The sequence below is a fragment of the Camelus ferus genome, chromosome 8 (genome assembly GCF_009834535.1).
Source record: "Camelus ferus isolate YT-003-E chromosome 8, BCGSAC_Cfer_1.0, whole genome shotgun sequence".
Taxonomy (NCBI): domain Eukaryota; kingdom Metazoa; phylum Chordata; class Mammalia; order Artiodactyla; family Camelidae; genus Camelus; species Camelus ferus.
The window spans coordinates 21,336,079-21,360,973 of record NC_045703.1 but is presented as its reverse complement, the minus strand read 5'-3'; the positions used below and the strand labels follow the sequence as shown (position 1 = coordinate 21,360,973).

Sequence of the window (24,895 nt, the reverse complement as noted above, 5' to 3'; positions counted from 1 at the left end):
TTGCTTTTAGTACAGCACGCATGGAATGAGATCTTGAGAATTTCTCAGTAGCAGGTGTTGGATATATAAATACAGATTCAGAACTGTATATTTGGCCTCTGTCTATCTTTTCCCTGTCTCTGATTCTCTTCTTTGTTAAGCTACTGACTTTACTGCTTATTCAAGAATAACCTACCTAAAGTGACTGTCATTTTCTTCAGATTAGAATAGCAAATGTATATTATTTTGTGCTACCATTAAATCCATTTCAAATACCTCTTTTAAGATGGATGAATTATTTATTCTTTTTTTTTTAAATATTTTATTTATTGTTTGTTTTGGTGGAGGGGGTAATTAGGCTTATTTACTTTTTTTTATATATACTTATTTATTTTAATGGAGGTACTGGGGAATTGAACCCAGGACCTCCTGCATGCTAAGCACACACTCTACCACTGAGCTATATCTTCCCCCTGTTTATTCTGAAATAGATAGCTCTATCTATTTGACTATTTTTGGATAAAGAATTCATTGACTAGTATACAATCTTCTCATCAAAAACTCTATGAAAAATACACTTTGCACAGCAAATACTTTTAACAAAATTACTTATTGACTGTTGTGGGTCATCACCTGCTCTTAAGCAGGATATTTTGCAAAGTTTGAGAAGTGACATATGCCAGATAATCAAATAGACATTTTCTGGTTTGTTTCATTTTGAAGAATTGGAGTATCACTTTATAACCCATACCTATACTACACATGTGGTGATTGATAAGACTCACTTCAAAAATGTAACACCACACAGGAACTTCCAAATAAATTTCTATTAACAAGTGCAAGCTAGGCTACTAGTGCCCCAAGAGCAGGGGCAGAACTCTTGCTTCCTGTATGTGCAACATCTAAAATAGAGTCCAGCACACAGCAGGTCATCGGGAAAGTCGTCTCATTTGTCTACTGGGTGAAATTGATGGACTGATCAATTGTAGTTATGACTGAACCACTTGGTTCTTCCAAGACTAATAAGAATCTTCATTGTCCCAAAAAAGGTAAGAACTAAGTGTTCCACCTTAGATTCCACCTCAGGTAGGAGGGAAATCATATGATTTGCTGATGCCTTTATCTGGTTTCTGAACAGCCCCATCTCCTACTGACATGATACATCAGACTGGACTATAGCAGAACCTTCAGTTCTGACAAAACTACTTGTTCTATGTTGACCTGTACAAATATGCCTTGTAATTAACCTCAGAAGTTAAAAAGGCCTCCCCAAGCTCAGCGGTAATGCTATTTTGCCATCATCAGAATGATACTTACAGGTTAGTGAGTTATAGGAAAATCTCATTTCAGACAGCATAGGAAAATTAAGATATCATATGATCACAGTCATTTTTTTTAATTATTAGAAAAAATATACATTTATTATTTTTTTTAACCTAGAAAGACATCAAAATAATGAGTGGTTATCTCTGGATGATAGGATTATTGGTGAATATTTTTCTTATTTCTACTTTCTTATCTCTTCCAAGTTTTGTAAACGGATTCTATATGTGTAATTTTAAAACTCTTATGTTTGAAGTGTTGCCAAATCACTATTCATGATTCACTTACTTCATTTCTAGATAATTGTTCAGGTGACCTCTGCAGCTTAATTAAGATCTATATTTTCACAAATGGCTGGGATAAGAACATAATTTTATTTGTATGAATACGTGTCGATGCTTTTCTGGAAATAGGAAGGAAGGCTTATGCTAGAACCTGCCACCACACAAAAAAATGAATATACACTTAGAAAAGTTAATCTATTTCTGAGTTATTCCTTTTCATTTTACTTAATTTTTTATTCAAGTATAGCTGATTTACAATGTTGGGTTAGTTTCAGGTGTACAGCAAAGTAATTAATTTATACATATACATATATATTATTTTTCAAGATTCTTTGTCATTATAGGTTACTACAAAATATTGAATATAGTTCTCTGTGCTATACAGTAGGTCCTTGCTGTTTTTCTATTTGTATGTAGTAGACTGTATCTGTTAATTCCAAATTCCTAATTTATCCCTCCCTCCCTCTGCTGTCCCCTTTGGTGACCATAGTTTGTTTTCTATGTCTGTGAGTCTGTTTCTGGTTTATAAATAAGTTCATTTGTATCATTTTCTTTACTTACTTCTTTTTGGAAGAAAGCCATATGGATATCGTATCTCTGTTCTATTTCCCATGTTAGCCTGAATTCATTAGTTATCACCTTAGTATGTGGTGTCTGGGGAAGAATTGTAAGAATTGATTTTATTATTATTTTTAGAAAAGGAACTCCCATTTGAGGTTGCTCAGAGTTTCAGTTCCTAAAGTTGGAAATATCAGTTAAGTCTGGTAACAAATTCCCTTTGTTTCGGGAAAGTCACCAGGATGGAACTTTTAATCACATAAAAGTCCCTCCCACTGTTCCTGGAGAGAACTGGGAAGTCACCACAAATCTGAATGTAGTTGCTGTGAAATGAGTCCTTGTTCTGTCAAGTAAACGCAAATGGCTGCTTTTTCAAGCAGACCTTGCCTTTGCAGATTAGAAAACTATTTTCCCCAAATACGGATTTACGCTGAGTGTTAGTGCCCTCCACATATCAAGATTGAATTACCCCAAATTTGGGGAAATACATTTTCAACTAGTGTTGTGATCGTATTATCTAAGCCTTGATTGTCAGCCAAGTCCTGCTTCTTCTGCTGAAAGGAATGGGAGTTTCCAATGGGGGTCTAGCTGGGGCGAGAATGGGTGGGCCTGGTTCTTGGGGAGGGAGAGGGTCTTCCCTGAGACACAGGGCTTAGGAAGTAGGGGGCTGGAGTGAAGGAACATGGAGATTTCTCCTTGGCTGGAGTAGTGAAGTAGCTTCCAGACACACAGGAATCTGCAGGGGGCTGGGCTAGAACCTTCACCTGGGGTTCAAATGTCCAGGGTAAATCACTCTGGTACCAGAGAGCTTTATCTCCCAAACATTCAGTAAAGCCTGACTGAGCATCATTGTCCTGCACCTCAAAGGGATTTGAAGGGTTCAGAGAAAGGTATGTCTGTACTTGGAGCAAATCAGTCCCGCAGCACAGTGTCAAGTCTTACCAGAAGCAGCCACAGGTGACTTGGAGAGCCCTGGAGTTCAAAGTGGCTGTCGGGCTGGGTTAGAGAGATGTGGAAGCATTCCCTAGTGATTCCCAGGAGTATGTGAGGAGAGGAATCCAAGGAAAGACTGCAGACTTAAACAGTCTGGGCAAGTAGGAGTCACCAATAATTATGGCTTGAATAGTAAAGTAAATCTGACCCCCAGCTGGTGGAGAGAGTTGTGTTGCCTATGGATGTATAATTGAGTCTTTTTAATACATTAAAACATGGAGTTAGAGACTTTTAATCAGATGACCTACTTTGGGTTCTATGTTTCACTTGTTGAAGTGTGTTTAGCAAATGCCTCACTAAAAAAATCACAAAGTTTTCCATATTGTGCTTTCAATTCTACCTAATTCCCAACATTTTCTTCTCTGGATTCACTAGGAGAGTAGCATTTCATTCTTGTAAGTCTCCTGTTGTTAGAAAGTTCTTTCTTATACTTTCCTTTCCTCTAGGCTAACATTCCTCTCCTATTCAGAAGGAGAGAATTGTGCTCTCTACTGCAAAGAACACATCAAATTGCTTCAAATAAGATAGAATAAGTCAACCTTACATTCAGGCTATGGAAAGAGTCCATAAATTATCGAAATCTTGTTAAAAGACCCAGTGTACTTCCGAGGAAAGTGGCCTGAATCACTTCTCCGGCATGAACATTATGGCTCCTAGCACATGGTTTTTGTGAAAACAACCCTGGTTTCCACCTCCGGGAAAGTCTGGCCCTGAGGTAGAGCCAAGGTAAACAGTGGCAAGTGACTAAGGACCACGGGGCCAGGGCAAGCATCCGGACTCCCTTTTTATGTGGTTGGACGAGACGAGACTGGCTTCTCATACTTTGTGAAGATCTGAGGCAGGCTCCTTCATTCTCGTCCACCCATACCTGAGATCCATTGCATCACCTGTCAGGTGGGGACCAGGAACAGTCTCGACTTTATCCTCAATCTAGGTAGCCTGGAGGGTCCTACGTGCTGCTATTATTTGGGGAGTGTTGGGGGGCACACAGGAAATGTACTTTCTCCCTCAGGGCTTTATGGATGAGACAGGGGGAGTCATGGGTCTGTATGAACCCTCTGTTCCGCTCTTGCCTTCTCATCCCAGGGACTATGGCTTCCACACTGTCAGAGAGCAAGCAGTTCACCCATGGGGATTCCAGGACTGTGCCAAGGGACACAAAGGGCAGTGACCTTTTAGCAGTCCAGCATTAGGAGAAATTAAAGTCCAAGCTGAGGACCAAAGCAGGTGAACGGAGAACCAGGAACCAAGTCAAGCAGGATGGCTGACTGGAGGTGAGCAGATGAGGGGATAGAGGAGAGCAGGGAAGGGTAAGACTGATGGGCAGAGAGCAGGCATGGTGGGAGTGAGTGCAGCTGAGTCCCCTTGGCGTACCGTTTATCCACAAGTCTTTGAGATGCATGGCTGCACCTGCCCTGGATTATCCAGATGGGTGGTGGTTACTGAATCTCTGAGCCTCTGAGGGCTTTCTAAGGCCCTGCAGCTAGCACCTTTCCCCTGAACACAAGGGCGTCTGCCACAGAAACACATCACCCAAGAACGTACCTCCTTTTAGGGACGAGGACCAGCTCGGGTGTCTCGCAGTTAGGGACTGTCACTACTTCCTGCTCTGTGAAGTCAGGAACTCCACTTCTTCAGATGTAAGGAGACTTCCATCACAGAGTGAGCCTGGTGTTTTTGCGTCACCCCAATATTAACACTTTATTTTCTCTTTCGAGACCCACTCACTCACTTCACAGGCATTTTCCTTTCCCACTGCCCTTCACCTCTGCTTCCTGATAATTCTTTTCCTCAAACTTTATAGCTTCTTTCTTGAATTGGTCCTTTCATCTTGTCAACGTGCACTTTCTTCTTCCGTGTAAGTGGGAGGATACCAGTCAATGTAGAGCTCAAATATCCCCAAGCCCAGACATGGGCCCGCCCACACTCAGAGGATCCCCGTACCCTCACCTCAGTTGCCACATGCTTCCTGAATCCCAGTATCTGGGGATGAGATCGAGGAATCTCCTTGGAAGCAAAACCACTAGGTGAGTTTTGTGAAACCCTTGCATCAAAGCTGCTTCCTTCTAGGGCAGAGAGTCTGTCCTTTCCAGATTTGTCACCTGATGCTCAGAATAGTGTTTGATAAAATAGGTGCTTAGTGGGGGCAGGGTTATAACTCAGAGATAGAGCGTGCTTAGCATGCATAAGGTCCCAGGTTCAATTCCCCAGTACCTCCATTAAAAAAAAAAAGTAGGTGCTCAGTCACTGCATGTTGAATGAAGAACTAAACTAAAGCAATGGCCAGACTAAATAAATAATGAAGTACCAGCCCTTGGACAAAATAGTAAAAATATATTCAGCTTTTCAGCCTATCATGTTTATCAAATCTTGCCTGACCTCCCAAAGCACTAACACCTTCCATTATACGCTTGTCCTCAGTAACCCAAAGATGAGGTTCCACTGAATCCTTGTATCAACAAGCCAAACATTTTGATTCCATAATTTGCCTTTTAAAAATTTTACTAAAACTTAGTCACATGTTATCTCTTCGTCTAGGGCCTGGGTCTCTGTGCCTTTTATGATGACAGCTCCCTAATAAGATAAATAAATATGTATATTTGGTAATTGTATAAGGATAAATAAGTTTCCTGGGAGCATTCTCCCTCTCCTCGTGGGTCTTGTAGATTCATTTGAATAGTGTCTTCAGAAGACAAGCGTATCTGATGTCTTTGCCCTGATCCCCAGCTGAAACTCAGATGATGAAAATTGTAGGCCTTCTTGGGAGGGAATCTCAGCAGACAAGCAGTGGGAAAATGTACTGGATAAAATTAAGCATTTCACTTGTAGCACCTGCTATAAATAAGAAAAAATCCTTTTCATGTTTTGTAAGGGTCTTTCAGTCTCAACCATTTAGTTTCTTAATATAGTTAGTTCATTCATGGAAAGAATAGTTGTCATTATTTTTTTTAATTGAAGTATAGTCGATTTATAATGTTGTGTTAGTTTCTGGTGTACAGCATGGTGATTCAGTCATACATACATATTCCTCTTTCATATATTCTTTTTCAATATAGGTTATTTCAAGATATTGAATATAGTTCCCTGTGCTATACAGTATGACCTTGTTTGTTTACTTTATATGTAGTAGTTAGTATCTGCAAATAACAAAATTATTGTTTTCCCACCGTAATCTGGGTACACTCTTTCTCCCTAGCTCAACAACATGAATCCCACCTCATTTCAAGCTTGCTTTGTTCATTCAACAAATATTGACCACCGACCATGTGCAGGCACTAGAGATATAGGAATGAACAAGGCATACATCAGGCAACATCCCCATCATATCGCTTAAGGTCTAGCAGGAAAAACAGAAATTACACAAGTAATTACACAATTTTGCTTATTGTTGCAATAAGGACCAGGAAGGCAAATAAAGTGTGTGGTGAGAATCTAAGAGCAGGAGATAGTTTGGAAGATGAGAGTGGTCAGCTGGTTGGGAAGTTGGTCAGGTAAAAGTCCGGGAATGGTTACAGGCAGAGAGAAAGGTTTATGGGGAAGCCAGAAATTGGGAAAGCCATTGGTACTTGAGAGAGAACTGAGATAAACCCAGCATGGTTGAGGCAATGTAAGCAATAGAAAGAGGCAAGGGGCTGGAGGCTGACGCAGAAGTGAGATCACAGAGGTTGTCACAGAACAAATGAAGGAGATGGCACATTATTCTAAAAGCAGTAGGAAGTCATTGAAGTTTTAGGCAGCACAATGACATCATCCATATAGATGTAGGGACATGTGAGGGCTGCTCAAAGGGAAATGTACTTGAGGATTTTTCAATGTATTGGACACAATAGTGGTTCATTGACCTTCCTCGAGTCTTTGCCCATATGTCTCTCCTCCGTGAACCCCCACCTCTGACCATCCTTTCTACGATGACGTCCGCGCTTCTCTCATGTCAGCCTCCAGACCCCACTGACTCTTCTCTTCTTCCATAGCACTTGTCCTTTTCTAATATATTTGATCATTTACTTATTTATTAGTTTATTTTCATTCTCCTCTTGCTAGAGTGTAAGCTCCACTGGGACAAAGTTTTTTTTTTTCCTAGAAAGTGCCTGCCATATGGATTCCCCACAAATATTTGTTGAATTAAAAGCTTATCACATGATTATTTAAAGCTCAACTGTAAGATGATTTATCTGTCGGTGTTTATACTTTAACATACTTAGTTTAAAAGAACTGTTTCCTAACTAGGCAAAGTATATACATTGATTGGATTTTTAAAATGAAAATTGCTGCTGTAGGAGAAATGGATCATCTGCTTATTCAACTTTATGGGAAAATGGTTTTAGTTGATAAGATATCAAAACATTGAGCAAATTTTAGGAAAGAAAGATTATGAGACATGGTCAGGAATCATGAGTCACCGTGACAGCTTAGCTATTTTACAATGTTGCTACATGTACCAATCAAAATGTTCTGCTATGCTGACAAAATTATAGTATTTTCGTAACACGTGGTGATTAACCCTTTAAACCTACTTTTGAACAACAATTGTGGCCTTACTTGAAGGTGTTTTAAGGACTAATATGCAGTTAGCAAATTAAAGCTTGTCATAACGTCTAGAATTTCTTGGAGAAAAGCCAGTTGATTTGCAGAAAGTGCCAGAAAGTTTCCCTTTAATTTCTCTGTGTATCTGACCTCATATAATCAGAGAGACCTTAAGAGTTTACAAGTTTACTTCACAAATAAAACTTCTCAGAAAATGTCATTTTCATTGTCAATGTCATAATTTCCCATAATTTCCCATTCACTGATTTGTTAAACTCATTTATTAACATCAATTATGGTTTTGGTACCATGTTAGATATTGGTCCATTCATTTATTAGCTCACTCATCAAATATCTGTTTATCTGTATTGAGGAGAGACACAGATTTTAAGAGGTAATATGGGACAATTACATAGTCAGGAAATTAATTTACTTGGGAAAAACTGAGAAGGCTTAAGTAAATACAGGAAGACATATTTAACTTTTATAAAAAGAAAATGCATTCAATTAGCTCCAATTTTAGAAGTTATTTTGGCTGAAAGCAAGACAATGAGATTTTAATTGAAAATCTTCCTTGCATAGAAAACAAACATGGTTTCCAGAGGGAAAAGTGGGTGAGGAGGGTAAATTGGGAGTTTGGGATTTGTAGATACTAACTACTATATGTAAAATAGATAAACAACAAGTGTCTACTGTAGAGCACAGGGAACCATATTCAATACCTTGTAATGGCCTATAATGAAAAAGAATATTAAAAAGAATATATATGTATGAATATAAATGAATCACTATGCTGTACATCAGAAATTAACACAATGTTGTAAATTGACTATATTGCAATAAAAAAATAAAAAATTTTGAAAAAAGAAAAAAGAAAATCTTCTTTGTATTAAACATATCTAGATGTATTAAACCAAATATAAACACCAAAAATAATTATATTATCTCATTTATATATCAAGCACTATAAAGAAATCTATTTGCATATTATTAATTGTCTACTTTCTAAACCACTTGAAGACAGCTTTCACATGACATTACAGTGCAAGATAATAAGACTAAAACAGCGCACAGTTCTTGCTAAGTTTGATTTCTTGCCTCTGCACCCGTCTTTGGAAATGGGGCTCCTTTACTCAGACTTGCAGAATCAGTGCTATTCCGAGTCCGAACCAGTCAGGTAGTATTAAAGAATGACTTTTAATCCCTGCTCTAGAATTTCTCTTACCAGCACTCCTTCCCATGTTGGAATCGTGTCCTTGCCCTTAACCTGCTGACTGGGCTCTGCTTCCTCTTAGCGCACTTACCTGGATAACCAGGTACTGCCTGCCTGGTCCTCAGCTTACCAGGGCTAATGAACACCAAACATTTTCTGGCATGTTGAATGTTACCCTAATATGTGCAATTTGGGCTTAGGTACCTGCACTTCGAACCCTAGAGATGGTCTGAGGGTCATATCCCATTCTTTTCATCCTTCTGTACCTAGATCAGCTTGAATAAAGCATTTCAGTACATACTTTCAACAACAGTTAAAACAATCTATTCTACATCAACTTGCTCATAGTTGACAGAAATAGACATAGACAGTGCCAGAATATTCTTTCATGTAAGAAAGTTATTCATTCCACTAGCCCAGGATATCTCTCAGGATTGTGAAGGTAGCTTGTGTAATTTTATTTCTCAAATAATTCTGTTAATTGTTATTCTTCTTGAAGTTTCCATGCAGGAAGGAATTTGCTGGCCATGGAATGAGCACATTTCTGCTGACCTGATTTCAGTCAAGCGCCCGTGAGGAAGCCCTACCACAATCAGGACCTTTCATCCACTCTGTGGAGCCAGAGGTCAGAGGGCATTGTTTGATGATAGATACTTTGGTTTCCTGAATCAAAGAGGCCAAGATGAATGAAGCTGGTAGTGTTTAGAATTGGTGAGTTAACAAGCTCCAGTGGTCTGGGTCTAAACTTCCAGATGCCAGTAACAGTTCAACCTCTCATACATATCGCATCCAGCCTTTGAGATGGTCACTATGGAGACCAACAGAGATGCTCCAGCAATGAATTCCTTGACTGTGGACAGACCCCCCTGACATTATGATTCTGGCGCACACAGCTGTATGGAAGGAAGTGGATGAGCACGAGGACTTGGAAATGCCTCCACCACGGCTGGCTGAAGCCCAGACAACTACAACTAGAAAAAGCACAAGACATGTTTTTAAGGACTTGCTGATGCCTAGTTAAGTGTCAAGGTTGTGGGGGATTACAGCCCATGAAAGATAATGTACTTAAGCAAATAGAATCATTATTCAGGGATTATAAGCTGGTGTATCTGAGGCAGGTCTCAAACAGAAGCAGCCACACAAACCATTACTATAGTTGGAAATCAATCAACAATATTTATAAGTACAGTTCAGAAAGGGCTATGGCTCCCTAACAGGGTCTGTGTTGTGACAGTCAATAATATCTCCAAAGGCAAAGGACAACAACCAGCCACAAACCATGCAGCTGCCAAATAATGTCCGTCACTGGATAGCAGCAAGCTAAGGGTTAGAGCTCGTAACAAAACTTCAAAGACACAAACAACAGGCTATGATACCTCAGAGTTATGTACATCTTCAAAATTTTGTGGATTATTAGTGAGAAATATTTTGATATCCTTGGGAAACAATGAGACATAAATACTAAGTTTATTGACTTACTTATATGATTCCTATTTCATTGCTTTTGGCCATGAAATGGAAACTTTAGGGTTTTCTTGTAGTGTCAACGTTCATTCTTTCTTATCTTCAAAATCCTGAGTGAACTTGACAGGGGCTGTAGAATAAAGTCAGTCACAATGGAAATAAATTGGCTGTCTCTCCACATCTAACAGACACAAGAGATGCACCATTGACCCTGACGCAGGTGCCATTAAGTCAAACACACATCTCTGATGATACCCATCTAGAAGCATCTGATACAGAGATGTAACAAGCCTCCATGTCCACTGGTGATGAGTGATGATGCCAGAGAATTTCCTGGGTTTTGTTTTTACGAATACATCTAAAATCATTCACGATGACAATAGAATTAACCCAGTTTGGGTTGAATAAGATAAAATTTTAAGGTCAAGACATCCATTGATCAAGTCAATAATGGCCATAAATTTGGAGAAGTACAACAATCAACTTATTGTGTAGTTTCTCCATGAGAGAGAGCTGGCATTCCAGCATTATTATTATAGTTATCTTATTATTTACCTATTTTCCTACTTAAAAGTAAAATGGGATCCTCCACTGAAAACCTGTTTTTCCAAACTAAAATTTTTTTAAAAGGAAATTATGTATTTTGTTTCATTGTACTTGTATTGGAGGTTACTTTGGGAACATTCTAACATGAGGCTCATGTAAGTATTTGAATAAACTATAAATGTGGCGACTTCTAATTTTCTAAACCTGGCATGCCAATCCTCTTTCCTAGGTAATGACTCCCAAATGCCTGAAGCCTAAGTCCTTGAACAAAGGAAAGTACCTGAGGCAAGTAGAGAAGAAATTCAATACTTTTAAATGCATTATGCTCCAGAAAGAGTAAGGCCTTTCTTGTTTCAGTCAAAATTAGTTTAAACAGTAACACAGCAGTTCATTCTCATCTGGTTATACTGAACATCAAATAGCCTAAACTTTCCATTTCCCTTTAATGTTCTCTTTAGTGGAGAAACAGAACTGGTTGACTGATGTAATTATAGTTGATAATCACATGATTATAATTATAGCTGATCTATATCATTACTTTTGCATGAGAACTTTTGAAATTGAGCAGCACCATGTGTATGTTGCAGTTACACAATTTGAAGGAGGATGAGGACCTCCGGTCTCTCCCAGTGCACTGCTGTGTTCCTGACCTGGACAAAGACAAATGCATGGCCTTCTAGAAAACCCGTTCTCAAGGGCAGCCTGAGTCACTCACTCTTAGCAGCTCAGAATATAAGATAAGCTGTAGACAAATACAAACAACAACCAAAAATAGTGGAAACAGGAGAGAGTAAAATAACAAGATGAAAAGTTAAAAAGATACACACTGGAAGGTGGGGGCCCTGGGCTAAGCCCTCACAAGCTTTTTTTAAAAATCTTTTTTAAAAATTATTATTATTATTATTTATTGAAGTGTAGTCGATTTACAATGTTAGTTTCGGGTGTACAGCAAAGCAATTAGATTATACATATACATACATACATATTTTTTTTTTCAGTTTCTTTTCCATTATGGCTCATTACAAGAAATTGAATATAGTTCCCTGTGCTATACAGTAGGTCCTTGCTGTGTAACCACTTCACATATAATAATGTGTATCTGTCAGTCCCAAACTCCCAATCTATCCCTCCCCTTGCCTGTTCCCCCTAGTAACCACAAGCTTTTAAGTTAGAAGTTTATTTGGCAAACTTCCTTCTCTGGGCAAACTTTTCTGCTTAATCTTCTCACTGTTTAGAATTCCCTTGAAATCATCTCTTTACGTTGGAAAAATAGAAAAACTGCTGTTCTGAAAGGCATTACTGTACAATGACTGTATAAGCATATATTTTCTATGCATTTCCTGGGAATGACAAGGGCTCAGTCCTAATATTTGAAGTCATCTGATTTCACATCTCAGGAATCAGGTAAATCCTTAGTTTCTTTTCTCCCTTTAGAGACGATACTAGTAGAATAATATATTTAGCAGATAACTGTATAAATTTATAGTTCTAAACAATAAAATAAAATAGGAAAAATATAATAACATAACCATACATTAATAATGAAATCCGTTACTCCATTAACAACTCTGCATACTATTAGTCACATTTATTAGGCTTTTATTGTGTGCTGTATACGGTGCTATTGGCTTTATATGCCATTATCTCGTTCAATGGAAATGACAATTTTCTGAGGTGGATGTTACGATCATGCCCATTTTACAAATGAGGAAACTCAGCCTTAAAGACTACAGAATTTGCCCAAAGCCATACAGCTAGGAAGGCTCAAGGCCAGGGATTCAAACCAATTCCATAACCTAAGATATTAGCTACCACACTTTCTAGCCCATAAATTTTTTAAAAAGACTTTTCTGACCAAAGAGCTAATTAATATTATGAAATAAGGGTCTATCAGAATACTCTTATAACTTTATCAGAAGCAGTGAGTCCAAAGGAAAGAACAGCAGATTAAAAGTTGGACAACTGGAGTTTAGGACTGGTTATGCCATCATCTCACTGTGTGGTGGAGGGGAAGTCACTTAAACGCTCTAGTCTTAAATTTCCATATCTGTGAAAAGAAGGCGTTAACAGAGAGGATTTGGAGAAAGATTTGCAGATCATGTACAACTTGATCTGGTGTCTTGAAGGATGAGTTGGAGTTTACCTGGTATGCAAGAGAGAATATTCCAACCAGAGGAAATAATTCATTGCATTATTTTAGTTTATGCTCAAGTAATTTTTTTTTTATTATCTGGGGGTGGGGATAGTACTCAGTGAATCTTAAATGAATCCCCTTAACCTCATATTTCTGAGAATGTAGGTTTCTCTCTGTAGGTTCTTCACAAGGGTTTGGTTTGTGTGTCACTGTGGTAGTTGGTTACCAAATGAACCTCCTAGTAAGAGTCTCTTCCCCTGGAACCTGGGCTGTCTCTGTAACTTGCTTTTGACCAGTAAAGTACAATATGACTGATGCTGCATGACCTTGGAGTTAGGAGAGGAGGAACCTTACAGCTTCCAACTAGGTTTCTTGGAACACTCACCTTGGAATGTTCCCTTGTGGAAGCCAGCCAGCCTGTAAGAAATGCAACTATTCTGGACCACTTTCCCATGAGGAGCCCAGGCCACATAAAGATGCCCTGGGTTGATGCTCCAGTAGAAAGCTCAGCCGAGCTCTCAGTAAGCGGCCAGCATCAAGTGCCAGGCATGTGAGGGAATAGCCATCTTGGGAAGCCCAGCACGGGATTCTGATGACTACAACCCTGGCTGTCATCTGACTGCAACCACCTGAAAGACTTCAAAGGACAACTACCCAGCACAGCCCTGTTCATTTACAGAACTGTAAGAAAGAATTAACAAAAATTTTTTTAAGCCAAAGATTATTGTACCACCATAAGTAATCGGAATGACCACATTTGATTTAAAACAGGGACACAAAATGAAAATACCATATTTAAATTGTTTTAATTGTTATCATGCACTGAAATGTACATATTCTTTCAAATAGGTTAGTTGCCATGGAATTCACTTCTAGCCTGAACATTAAGGAGAACAAAACTTAGTATGTTTGTCCTGTCTTGGATTGTATGGTCTCATTTACTTTCGTTCTTGAACAACTTGAATGGATGAGATGTTATGCTTCCCTATGATGGTCTAGTTGTTTGCATCTCAATCTTACTGATATTTTGTGCAGCCTACTATTTTTTTGCTACATTAGAATGCTCATCAAGTTTATGGTCTTTTTCCTTTGCCATCTTATAAAAGAGAATTATCTTTTTGTCTCTCTACAAGGGCATTCAGGATATCAAAACATGCTTTTTGAGTTTGGATAGACATGTCACATTTGTGTGTAAGGGTAGATATATCCCAGTATAGTTATATTTGCACCTTGTATTTTTTTCTAGTTTGACAGGAAATCATCCCTGGAATAAAATCACCTGGAGTTTTACCTGAAAAAAGACATTAAGTTTTTGGGGAAAAAATATGAATTCCAGTTCCACCTTAGGTTGTCGCCTGAGGTAATCAGATTGCCCTTAGCTTTTTCTGTTTCTTACCCTCTTGTTGTATCTTACTCTTGTATCTTGAAGACATTTGCCCTATAAACTGTCAGTCTACGTGAAGTTATCATTGGTTTGGTTTTTCTTTATTAAATCTGATACTCGGAAGAGAATGTGTATTAAATCAAAGATACAGAAAGAAACGTACAGGGTGACATGTATGTATATTGGCTCAGAAAAAATAAATTAAATATATTTTCTAAAAATATGCTTTGAATATCTACGGTAGTTAACTTCTTTTCTGACCACTGAGAGAGATCAAGAAATCTTTCAATTTGTAAATATATTGAGTGTCAATGCTTATTCTTAAGATTTATTGAATATTATTTATTTATTGTGTCCTTGGGCCTTAAGAGGAAATATATTGATAAGGAATCCTTTTTCTTTCTCTCAATGTATTTCTTTTAGTCAGTTTTCTTTATTTCTATTTAGTATACAACATTCATGGTTCTATTTCTAGGTTTTCCTGGAAATAAAAAACTGGCATTTTTTTTTAACATTTTTTATTGATTTATAATGATTTTACAATGTTGTGTTAAATTCCAGTGTAGAGCACAATTTTTCAGTTAAACATAAACATATATATATTCATTGTCACATTTTTTTCTCTGTGAGCTACCATAAGATCTTGTATATATTTCCCTGTGCTATACAGTATAATCTTGTTTATCTATTCTACATTTTGAAATCCCAGTCTGGCCCTTCCCACCCCCCACCCCCTTGGCAACCACAAGTTTATATTCTATGTCTGTGAGTCTATTTCTGTTTTGTATTTATGCTTTGTTTGTTCTTTTTTGTTTTTTTTTTTTTAGATTCCACATATGAGCGATCTCATATGGTATTTTTCTTTCTCTTTCTGGCTTACTTCACTTACAATGACATTCTCCAGGAGCATCCATGTTGCTGCAAATGGCATTATGTTGTCGGTTTTTATGGCTGAGTAGTATTCCATTGTATAAATATACCACAGCTTCTTTATCCAGTCATCTGTTGATGGACATTTAGGCTGTTTCCATGTCTTGGCTATTGTAAATAATGCTGCTTGAACATTGGGGTGCAGGTGTCATCCTGAAGTAGGGTTCCTTCTGGATATATGCCCAGGAGCAGGATTCCTGGGTCATAGAGTAAGTCTATTCCTAGTCTTTTGAGGAATCTCCATACTGAAAAACCTGGCATTTCTTAACCTTTGCCACTAGGCTACTATTTTCCAAGCTCAGTACGATCTTCTTTAAAAACAATCAACAACATTTCAAATGTTGGTTCTACCCTTGATATGATTCACTAATCTGTATATGGTATTTCTATATTTGGGAGGTTTTTAAACATTTTTCTGTTACCACCCATGACAGAGGATGTCCATGTGTCAAGATATTCATCCATGCATAGTAACAGAGACAAGATTAGAATACTGAAGACAGAACTATGGCTTTCCATACTTCCCAGTGTTATATGTACATAATTTACTGTAGATAATTTTACATTATTGTATGATTACTACAAATCCACTCCAATTTATTTTTGAAAAGGAAATCATTCACAGGTTGTATTATTTTAACCATTATTGGAAACATGTTAATTGCTCAAAACCTCTTAACTTATAGTCATGTATGTGACCTAACATCATTACTGGACTATTGGGGAACCACTATTCTACATTATTTCCTTAATTCGTGACAATGGTCCGACTTATTGGCATAATGCTCATAATAATCTCTTATTCTTTTAATGTCCATAAGAACTATCCTTCCTTTCATTCCTATCATTGGAAATTTGTGTTACCTCTTTTTTTCCTTTCTGGCTATGGAGTTTATCGGTTTTATCGATCTTTTCAAGTGATAACTTTTGGTTTCATTGAATTTATCTAGTATTTGTCTATTTTTACTTTCATTTATTTTTACTCATCTTTATTATTTCTTTTTGCTCATGCTGAATTTCATTTGTTCTTTTCCTCATTTTTTAAAGTTGAAACTTAAATAACTGTTTTTTGGTCTTTCTTCATCTTAAAAGCATCTTAATGCTGTAAATTTCCCTCTAATTTCTGCTTTACCTGCATCCCACAAATTTTGATATGTTGCATTTTCATTATCATTTAGTTCAAAGTAATTTCTAATTTTCCTATGGAAAAGTTAGACCCAAGGATTATTTAGAATATGCTGTTTAATTACCAAATATTTAGGGATTTCCAGATATGTTATTAAATTTTAGTTAAATTCCATGGTAGTAAGAGAACACAATATGTATAACTGAATTCCTTTTAAATTTATGAGACTAGCATTAGGGCCCAGGATGACTATTCCATGCTCACTTGAAAAGAATGTAGTCCACTGTTGTTGGGTGGAGTCCTTATAAGTGTTGACTAGGTCAAATTGATTGATATGGTTATTTCAAATCATCTATAACATTACTGGTTTTCTGTCTACCTGTCCTATCAGTAGAAGAGTGTTGAAATCCTTAAGTATAATTGTGGATTTGCATATTTCTCCTTTTAATGCTATTAGTTTTTGCTTCAGCTCATTTTGAAGCTCTTTTCCTCAATATATAAACATATAGGACTGTTACATATGCTTGATGAATTTTTATCTTTATGAAATGTGCCTCTTTAACCCTACTAATATTCCTTACTGTGTAGTCTACTCTGATAATATTGCCACTCCAGCTCTTTTTATCAGATTTATTGAGGCACAATGTATATACAATAAACTCACCACTTTTAAGTGTACAAATTGATGTTTTGAGAAATATATGCAGTTGTGTAACTATTGTCACAGTCATGATACAGAACATTTCTATCACTTCAAAAGAGTTACTTTCTGCCACTTTACAGTCAACCTCTTTCCCCATCCTGGCATCTGACATGCTTTGTCTCTATACTTCTGCCTTTTTTGGAATGTTATATAAGACAATCACAGCAATAAGTAGCATTTGGGGTTGGGCTTCTTTGATTTAGCATACCGCATTTGAGACTCATCTATGTTGTTATTTTGTTCCTTGTTATTGCTTAGTAGTATTTCACTGTATGGTTATACCACATTTTGATTATCTATTTACCAGTAGAATAACATTCTCCCAGTTTGGAGCTGCTATATATCGCTACTACAAAATTTGAGTACAAGGTTTTGAATAGAAGCATGTTTATTTCTCTTGTTTAAATACCTACGTGTGGTATTGCTAGATATTTTAAGACTGGCATTTGAAACCTGACAAAGGCAGTCGTGGTCTGTCTTTCTTTAGTCATCAGGCTTCTAATTAATGCTAGAATGAGTCCGAAGAGTTACAAAATCATGGCTTCGTACTCTGTGTTGTACCAGGTGAGAGGAATACACAGCAAAACCTTGACATCTACAGGTACATATTTTACAGCCTCAAGGCCTAATAGAGGCCACCTGTAGCCAAGAAAAACGTCAAGAAAATTCACAAATGAAGTTCTGATCTTGATTCTACTGTGAAAAGTTAAGATTTTTTAGGTTAAGGTAAATAACAATTCTTTGAAAATGTCAACATGTGAAACTCTTAACCTAGCCAAATCCCGAACACTATATTTAATTGGCAGAAATTGCTAAAAGATACAAAGAATTTTCCTTAAACACCCAAATGATAATGTGATTATGATCTAGGACTCGATTGATTATTTTGTTCATTGTTCGTCCTTGTGGCAGACTTCAGTATCCGTTTAGACCAAAGTGGCTAGAAGTACCTGCCCACCCTGGCTCCCAGCAATAACTGAGACAAGTAAAGGAGATACAAGGAGTTGAGGACGCACAGGTTACGGACGCGGTTGGCTAGCAGAATCTGGTATTTCAAATCGCCCTGCGGATCTGGGCCTCCGCAGCCTTTAATAGGCGGGCGAGTCAGAAGTAGAGGAGAAGGGGCTGGTTTGCCAGGCAGCGAGTGACGACGCCCCAGCCCCGGCCTTTGCAGATCAGAACTCCGGAAGCCCACTCGCTAGGCTGCGCCAACGCCCCCGCCACCCCCGACGCATCCCGCAGTCCGCCGGCAGGTGTGTGAGATGCGCGCGCACGCCGTGCGTGCCTCGTGCTGATCCAGCGAGCCGAGGGGGCTGCTGGGCGTCTCACAGAGTAGTTGGCCGAGTGACTGTCGGCCTCGCCCCACCCCCCGCCTCCTTCTCCTCTCGCGCCTGCTGGGGATGCTCGCGCGCGGCGCCCCCTTGCCCGTAAGCTCGCGGCCCCGGGGGGTGGCGTGTGTGAGTAGCTGGGAGGGGGCCGCCAGGCGCTCCGTGGAGAGCTCGCCCGGGTTTGTCCGCCGCCGTCACCTGACTCGTTGGAGCAGCTACAGCTGAGGTGGGGGCGGGGATGGGGACGCAGCGCGGAGCGCTGGAGAGACGCGGCGGCGGCGGCGGCGGCGGCAGCGGGCGGGTGCGGCTGGCTTCTGGGGCCACGGGCGACGGGCGCAGGGACCGCGGAGCTGAGGGCGTGGGCCAGGCATTGGGGGCTGGAGGCATCGCGCCCCGGGGCACCGGGTCCGCGCGCCGCCGCACACACCCACCCGGCGCGGCTAAACTCGGCTGCCTGGGCTCCGCTCGTCCTGAGGCGGACGGCGCAGCTCCTGGGGCGGGGTGAGTACCCGCGGCCCCCGCTCGGCCCCCTCCTCGTTCTAGGGCCGCGCGGGGATCGGGAGAGGATAATCCTAGGGCGCGGAGAAGGGCAGCGGACGGGTGACAGCTCCGCGGCGCGCTCGAGGGCGGGGGGCTGGGCTGGACTGTCAGCCGGTCTCCGCTCCGCTGTCGGGAAGGGCGAGGCGCTTCGAGACTTGGGCGCCTCCGCAGAGCCCCCGGGCGGCCCCTGCGGCGGGGATTTGGGGGCGAGGAGAGGGGGCGCCGGCGAAGGGCCTCGGCGGGGCTTTGGAGACCGCGACTAGGAAGGAAGGGGAGGCGGGCGCGGAACATGGCGCAACGCTAGGATAATCTCTGCCGCGACCGAGCCCATTGCTGCAGTAGCGCGAGGAGGAGGAGGAGGGAAGCGGCCAGGGCTCGGGTAACCGATCCATTCTCCGAGGCCTGCGGGCTGCTAGGAGGAAACGCTGCGGAGGGGAGGCGAGAGGTGGGCACACAGTGGGCACGGCGCCCAGGGGATAACCCCGACGCACGCGGGGGCCAGTCTGGCACCCGGAGATCAGGTTGCAGGGAAAGTGCTGATTGACAGAGCGAACGCAGAGGGGTGAGGCGGGTGGCATCAGGAGGTGGAGTGTGGGACGGGGACCACTGTCACGATGCTGGGACCGGAGTCCTCGTTGAGGTTCCGGAAAGACCTAGTCTTCTTCGAGCCCCCCCTAGACCGCGCCGCGGGAGCGGGGCTTAGCGCGGTGCTGGCTTGGAGAGGTGGTACCAGGGCGGGGAACCGAGAAGAGAGCCTCCGTGCGGCTGGAGGAGGCAAGGCCTGGATGCTCTAAGGGTAGGGTCTGCGGCTTAAACCAGGACCGTCTCCCCTTCTTTCCCGCAGAAGAGGAGGCGGTAGACGCAGCCAGAGAAGATGTCGGGCCAAACACTCACAGATCGGATCGCTGCCGCTCAGTACAGCGTGACAGGCTCCGCTGTAGCGAGAGCGGTCTGCAAAGCCACCACTCATGAAGTGATGGGCCCCAAGAAAAAGCACCTGGACTGTAAGCATCTCTTTATATAAGTGGGACATGCGCAGGGCAGAGGCGCCCTGGATGCGGGCGGTGCGACCTGGGCTTGCTGTCGGTAATGCTGCAGCCTTTTGGATTTCCAGCTGGGCTGCCCCTGAGCTCGAAATCTCCCACCGTGGAGGTGTCTCCTTAGGTCAGCCCTGAAACCTTGTCTTTGAGCCTTTTGTTTTCCTCTTGTGACCTCCAAGGTCTTGGTGAAGAAAAAAAAGATCGATAGATAGATAAATAGATAGAAAGATACCGAGAAATTGTGCATTCTGGATTAGGAGCTTTTCACCTCTTTCTCTCCCCCCTTTCTCCACTGCCCCCTTCTCCAGTCCACGTTAGAGGAAACCAGGGGTTACACAGTCATAACAACAATAATCACAAAAATAGATTCATGGAAGGTCACACTTATCACCCTAGCTGTTTCCTAAATACATTTTGGATGGTTGTAGAGTAATGTCATCTTTTTCAGTGCTGCTGCTGGCGATTTGGTGTGCGAGTGTGGGTGTGTGTGTGTGTGTGTTGTATGTAACCACAGCAAACTGAAATCAATTCAAGCTCTTGAACGAGGAAATTGCACTTCGTGGATAATGGCGATTTCATCTGACACAACCTGGCACACTTCTTTGTCCCATTCTCAGAAACTGCTGGGCAGAATGACCACGCTGTGGGACAAAATGGATGTGCTTTCCCAGCATTTGAGATGGTGCAATCTTAGATGAAAACATTAAATTCATGGGGTTGTTTTTTTGTACTGGTTATTTAATGGGGAAAGGCTTTAATCTAGTTTGAAATCTATATATTTATGAAATAAATATTTCATATGATTAGTATAGTAAATCTTATGTTATTGAAGGGCGAATACGGACCCTTAGAAAAAGGCATTCACCTGCTTTGAGCAATGAGACTCCTTACAAATAAGGCTTCCTCAGAATATGTTCTGTAGTCGCTATTCAGTGTTTTGGACCTGCATAGGATCTGCCCTGCTATGTTGTTTGTTGGTAAAGGTCAGTGTTGACATGAAAGACAGGTCTAGCCATATCCATTTCCCATCTGGCTTCCTTTGCCCATTTTCTGGTTTTCTTATGCTTCAGGTCTTCCCCAGTGTCTGCCTTGTGCAGCTGAGAAAATGGCACCACTGTTAGAGTTGACTCTGGTCCTATGATCAGTGTAAGCAAAGCTTGATGAAGCTTATAACTGGACACTAAGTGTTATCCAGCCTTGCGACCCTGTTGTCTCATAAAATTGGATGCTTTTGCTACTAGAAGCTTGTCTGAGGGGAAAACACCATTACTCCTTTCCTGAGGGAATTTTTAGCAAACGTTGATTATGGTATCGTGTGTTATATGTGCAGTACAGGATGAGAGAGGTCACCGGGGCCAGGGTACCTAACAGAAGTTGAAGAGATCAGGTCATAACCAGCTCGTTTTGCTGCAGTGTGCTGAATCATTTAGCCATCGTTCCATCAGTTTCCCCAACTCTAAAAGAATGACTCATGTCTTAAAGTTATGTGTCAATGTAGCAAGTCCTCATAATAAAAAAGCTATAGTTATGGATTTGCTAAATGATTTGAAAATGATAGCTCAATATATTAATACATTTCAGAGAACATTCACAGGTATAGGTTATGGATTCTCTAAATTATTTGAAAATGATAAATCAATGTATTGATACATTTCAGAGAAAATTTACAGGTTGGAGCATTTCATTAAACACGATTCAGATAAAAACTGACTTTCCCATATCTAGATAGTCACTTTAATCTCTAGATCTTGACAATTCTTTCAAAATTTTTCCAGATCGAGGAGGGTATAGTTCAGTGATGGAGCGCATGCTTAGCATGCACCAGGTCCTGGAGATCCTGGATTCAACCCCCAGGATTTCACTTAAAAAAAAAAAAAAAGTCCAGTTGGGAGGTTTTTCGGTATCTCCAGCCTGTGTTAGTCAGTTAAGGTGATTTGAAGATGTGGAACATAAGGGGAATGATTCCATATTTAAAGAAAGCAGCTGAAGTAGGAACTGGTATTGAATTACTAACATGAATAATCATAAGAGCTAAACATTTATTGAGCAATTACTATATGGTAGGCCCTGGACTTTTATGTTATTAATTTATCACTGCTTAACAGGCTCAGGAAGCATAATTCCATAGGTTTTAACCACTGCACTTAACAGCCATCTGTGGTTTATTTAGTAATATTCTCTAATGAGGGGGAAAAAAGGAACTGCATGAGCCCAGATAGTCTAATACTCAAAACACCTATCCTGTTTGTATGGCTTTGTGTGAAATTGGCGTCACAGCCCCACACGCTGTGATTTCTATGGTACACACGAAAAACATTTAATTCTGTCACTTAAAAGAATGAGAAAAAGCCAGGCACTGAGGAATACTGGTATTTCTTTTTAACATTTTACTTTTCCAAGAAGACATAAAATAATCTTCACTTAAAACCACTCTTAGTGTAGAATTTATGTCCTATTTCAGGAAAAGATGATACAGAAAATCTGAACATATAAATAATGTTGAGTGCAATACAAAAAATGTTGTATTGCACTCTAAAAGGGCATCTTTGCACAGAATTCCTTATAATGTTTCTTTAAATAGCAGTAGGCTACCTTAGTAATTTATTTACAGGTTTTCAGTAACACAAGTTTTAAAAGTGAGTCACACCAGTTGTTAAAACATGCAAACATATAACTAAGTTTCACTTAGGCACTGGAATCAGCTTAAGTAGTTAGTGTTTTAATTTTGAAAATGTTAAATACTAATTGGGAGGAAAAGAGCACAAAATGTAGAGTTGGGGACTTGAAACCAAAAAAAAATTTAGTTCTTTTGATTTGTGTGTACTTTGTAGTGTGTAGTTCAGATTAGAGGATTATAAGAATAGAGTTTCTGGTTCTGTGATGTTTTTAAAAAACGTAATTGAATAGGCTCAGAACCTATATGAAATGTGCATTTAATATTATTTAAATTACTGGTTTAAAAGATAGCTTTTTATGTTTAGTCAATAGACTATGAAAATTATTGTTAATTATGGTTATTTATAAAATGATGCTTCATGATATATGGTTTATTCATTTGAAGAAATGACTTGTTAACATCTGGAGGCAGAATTGCATACAGTGAGAAGGTAGGGTTAAGGAAACTGTAGACATATATTCTCAAAAATGTTTTCCTTTTTTCCCAATAATAGTATGTTTCTTGGAGGAAGAATTTACTCAGAAAAGCTCCACCATAATCAGCAGTTATAGATGAAATAAACAGGATGTGGTTAACCTTAATAATCTAAGTAAAGATTACATATTTTAAGGTACTTCTGGATTATGTAGAACTTTTATTCCTCTACTATGATAGTGTTGCCCTTTGCACATGAAAATTAAATACCTAGCCAATGTTAGTTTGACATTAGTTTTTCTGGATCCATCTGTGCATCTTCACTTCCTTTCCCTGTAATACGGTGTGCCTATCTGATAGGACAGGAAACATCCAGGACTTGGCAAGCCTTCACCTTCTTGGTTACGTTACATTACAATATGTAAACTGTTTTACATTCCGGTTGCTTTTCCTCTTCTGTTTTGTAGTTGACACATTAAGGGATGGCCCAAGTCAAATAAACAAAGTAGCAGCATCCGGTAGGGCACGCAGCGCCTACCCACGTGCTGTCTCAGGGCTGAAGAACTGCAACGACGGCAGAGCAGGGCTGGCCCGAAGTAACACCTGCAGGGAGGACTTGGAAGATTTTGTGGCCCTTATATAAGATTCATTTCAGTTAATTGCTCTATGAACAATTTCTGTTAAGCCCCAACTTAAGCCTAGCTCTGTCCGTGATCCATCTTGTATCTTGAGATAAGAATCTTCATCTGTTTGAGTCTTAATTTCTTCATTTGAAACTTGCGGCAGATAAGACCTACCTTGTTTTGAAGACTGTAGATTATGCATATGTAGCGTCTGCCACATAGTAGGTGCTCTGTGATGGTCACTAGGTTCTTATGGAATTATTTAAATTGTGGACACATTCCATAATGGCTGCAGAAAATCTGAATAGAATGTTCATTGTAGATTTCTCCCTTTAAAAAATTACTCTATTGTTAAAATACCCTATTTAAGATGATCAAAATTCCAAATTTAGACATTACTATTAACATCACACCAGACTTTATGAAAAGCCAAATTGGTTATCGGTAATCCTATTTGTTTTCCATTCTAAACCTCTTGCGAGTTTTTAATAATGAGCTTATTCCACATAATAAACAAGTGATTCAAGTCCTGAATCTCATGTTTGAGAGATACTGGTGTTTTTATAAATGATTCTTTTCCTCCAAAATTAAGAAAAAAATAAGATTGTCTCTCTTACAAAAACAACTGGTAAAGGTAGTGGGAGATATAGACTGTGTTTTGATTCAAGGCAAATTACCACAAAATTTCTGCTGCTTTAACTGTATTTATAAAATATCTGTTAATAAATAAGAAATTTTGTGAGTCGTCATAGAATGAAAATTTAAACCAAAAAGATTATTTGCTTTATATAAGCTTGCTTAGGATATAATATATAACACATATTTCGATTTATAGTACTATGATTTGCACTCTCATTCTGTTGATACCATAGCTCCATTTCTGATAACTTACAGAGATTTCCATAGTGCTAAGATCCAAACTGTGAGCTAAGTTTATTGAATAAAATTAACTTGGGACAATGTATGAAAATTGACCAAACACTAAGGTAGCTTTCAATATGAGAAGTATACTAACTTGCTGTAAATATGTTTTGCCTTGATTCCAGTGGTCCTTGTTTCACTATTTGTCATTGTCTAAACATACCCTCTAATTTTCTATACCAATGCGTACT

General features: G+C 39.7%; 1 protein-coding gene across 12 annotated transcripts in view; it reads left to right on the top strand.

Moving 5' to 3' along the window:
- The first annotated feature begins 18,440 nt into the window (after positions 1–18,440).
- The window catches only part of SNAP91 (synaptosome associated protein 91), a 128,272-nt gene continuing 121,817 nt past the window's right edge, over positions 18,441–24,895 (top strand). For 4 of the 12 annotated variants that reach the window (XM_032484532.1, XM_032484535.1, XM_032484531.1 and 1 more), the window contains exons 1-2: positions 18,753–18,990; positions 19,874–20,033. In XM_032484532.1, coding sequence (XP_032340423.1) covers positions 19,904–20,033 — 130 coding nt within the window. In that variant the 5' untranslated portion in view covers positions 18,753–18,990; positions 19,874–19,903. Of the gene's footprint in view, positions 18,589–18,629; positions 18,716–18,750; positions 18,991–19,318; positions 19,475–19,873; positions 20,034–24,895 lie in introns of those variants that run through there. The other 8 variants (XM_032484530.1, XM_032484534.1, XM_032484527.1 and 5 more) reach the window with 6 other exon arrangements.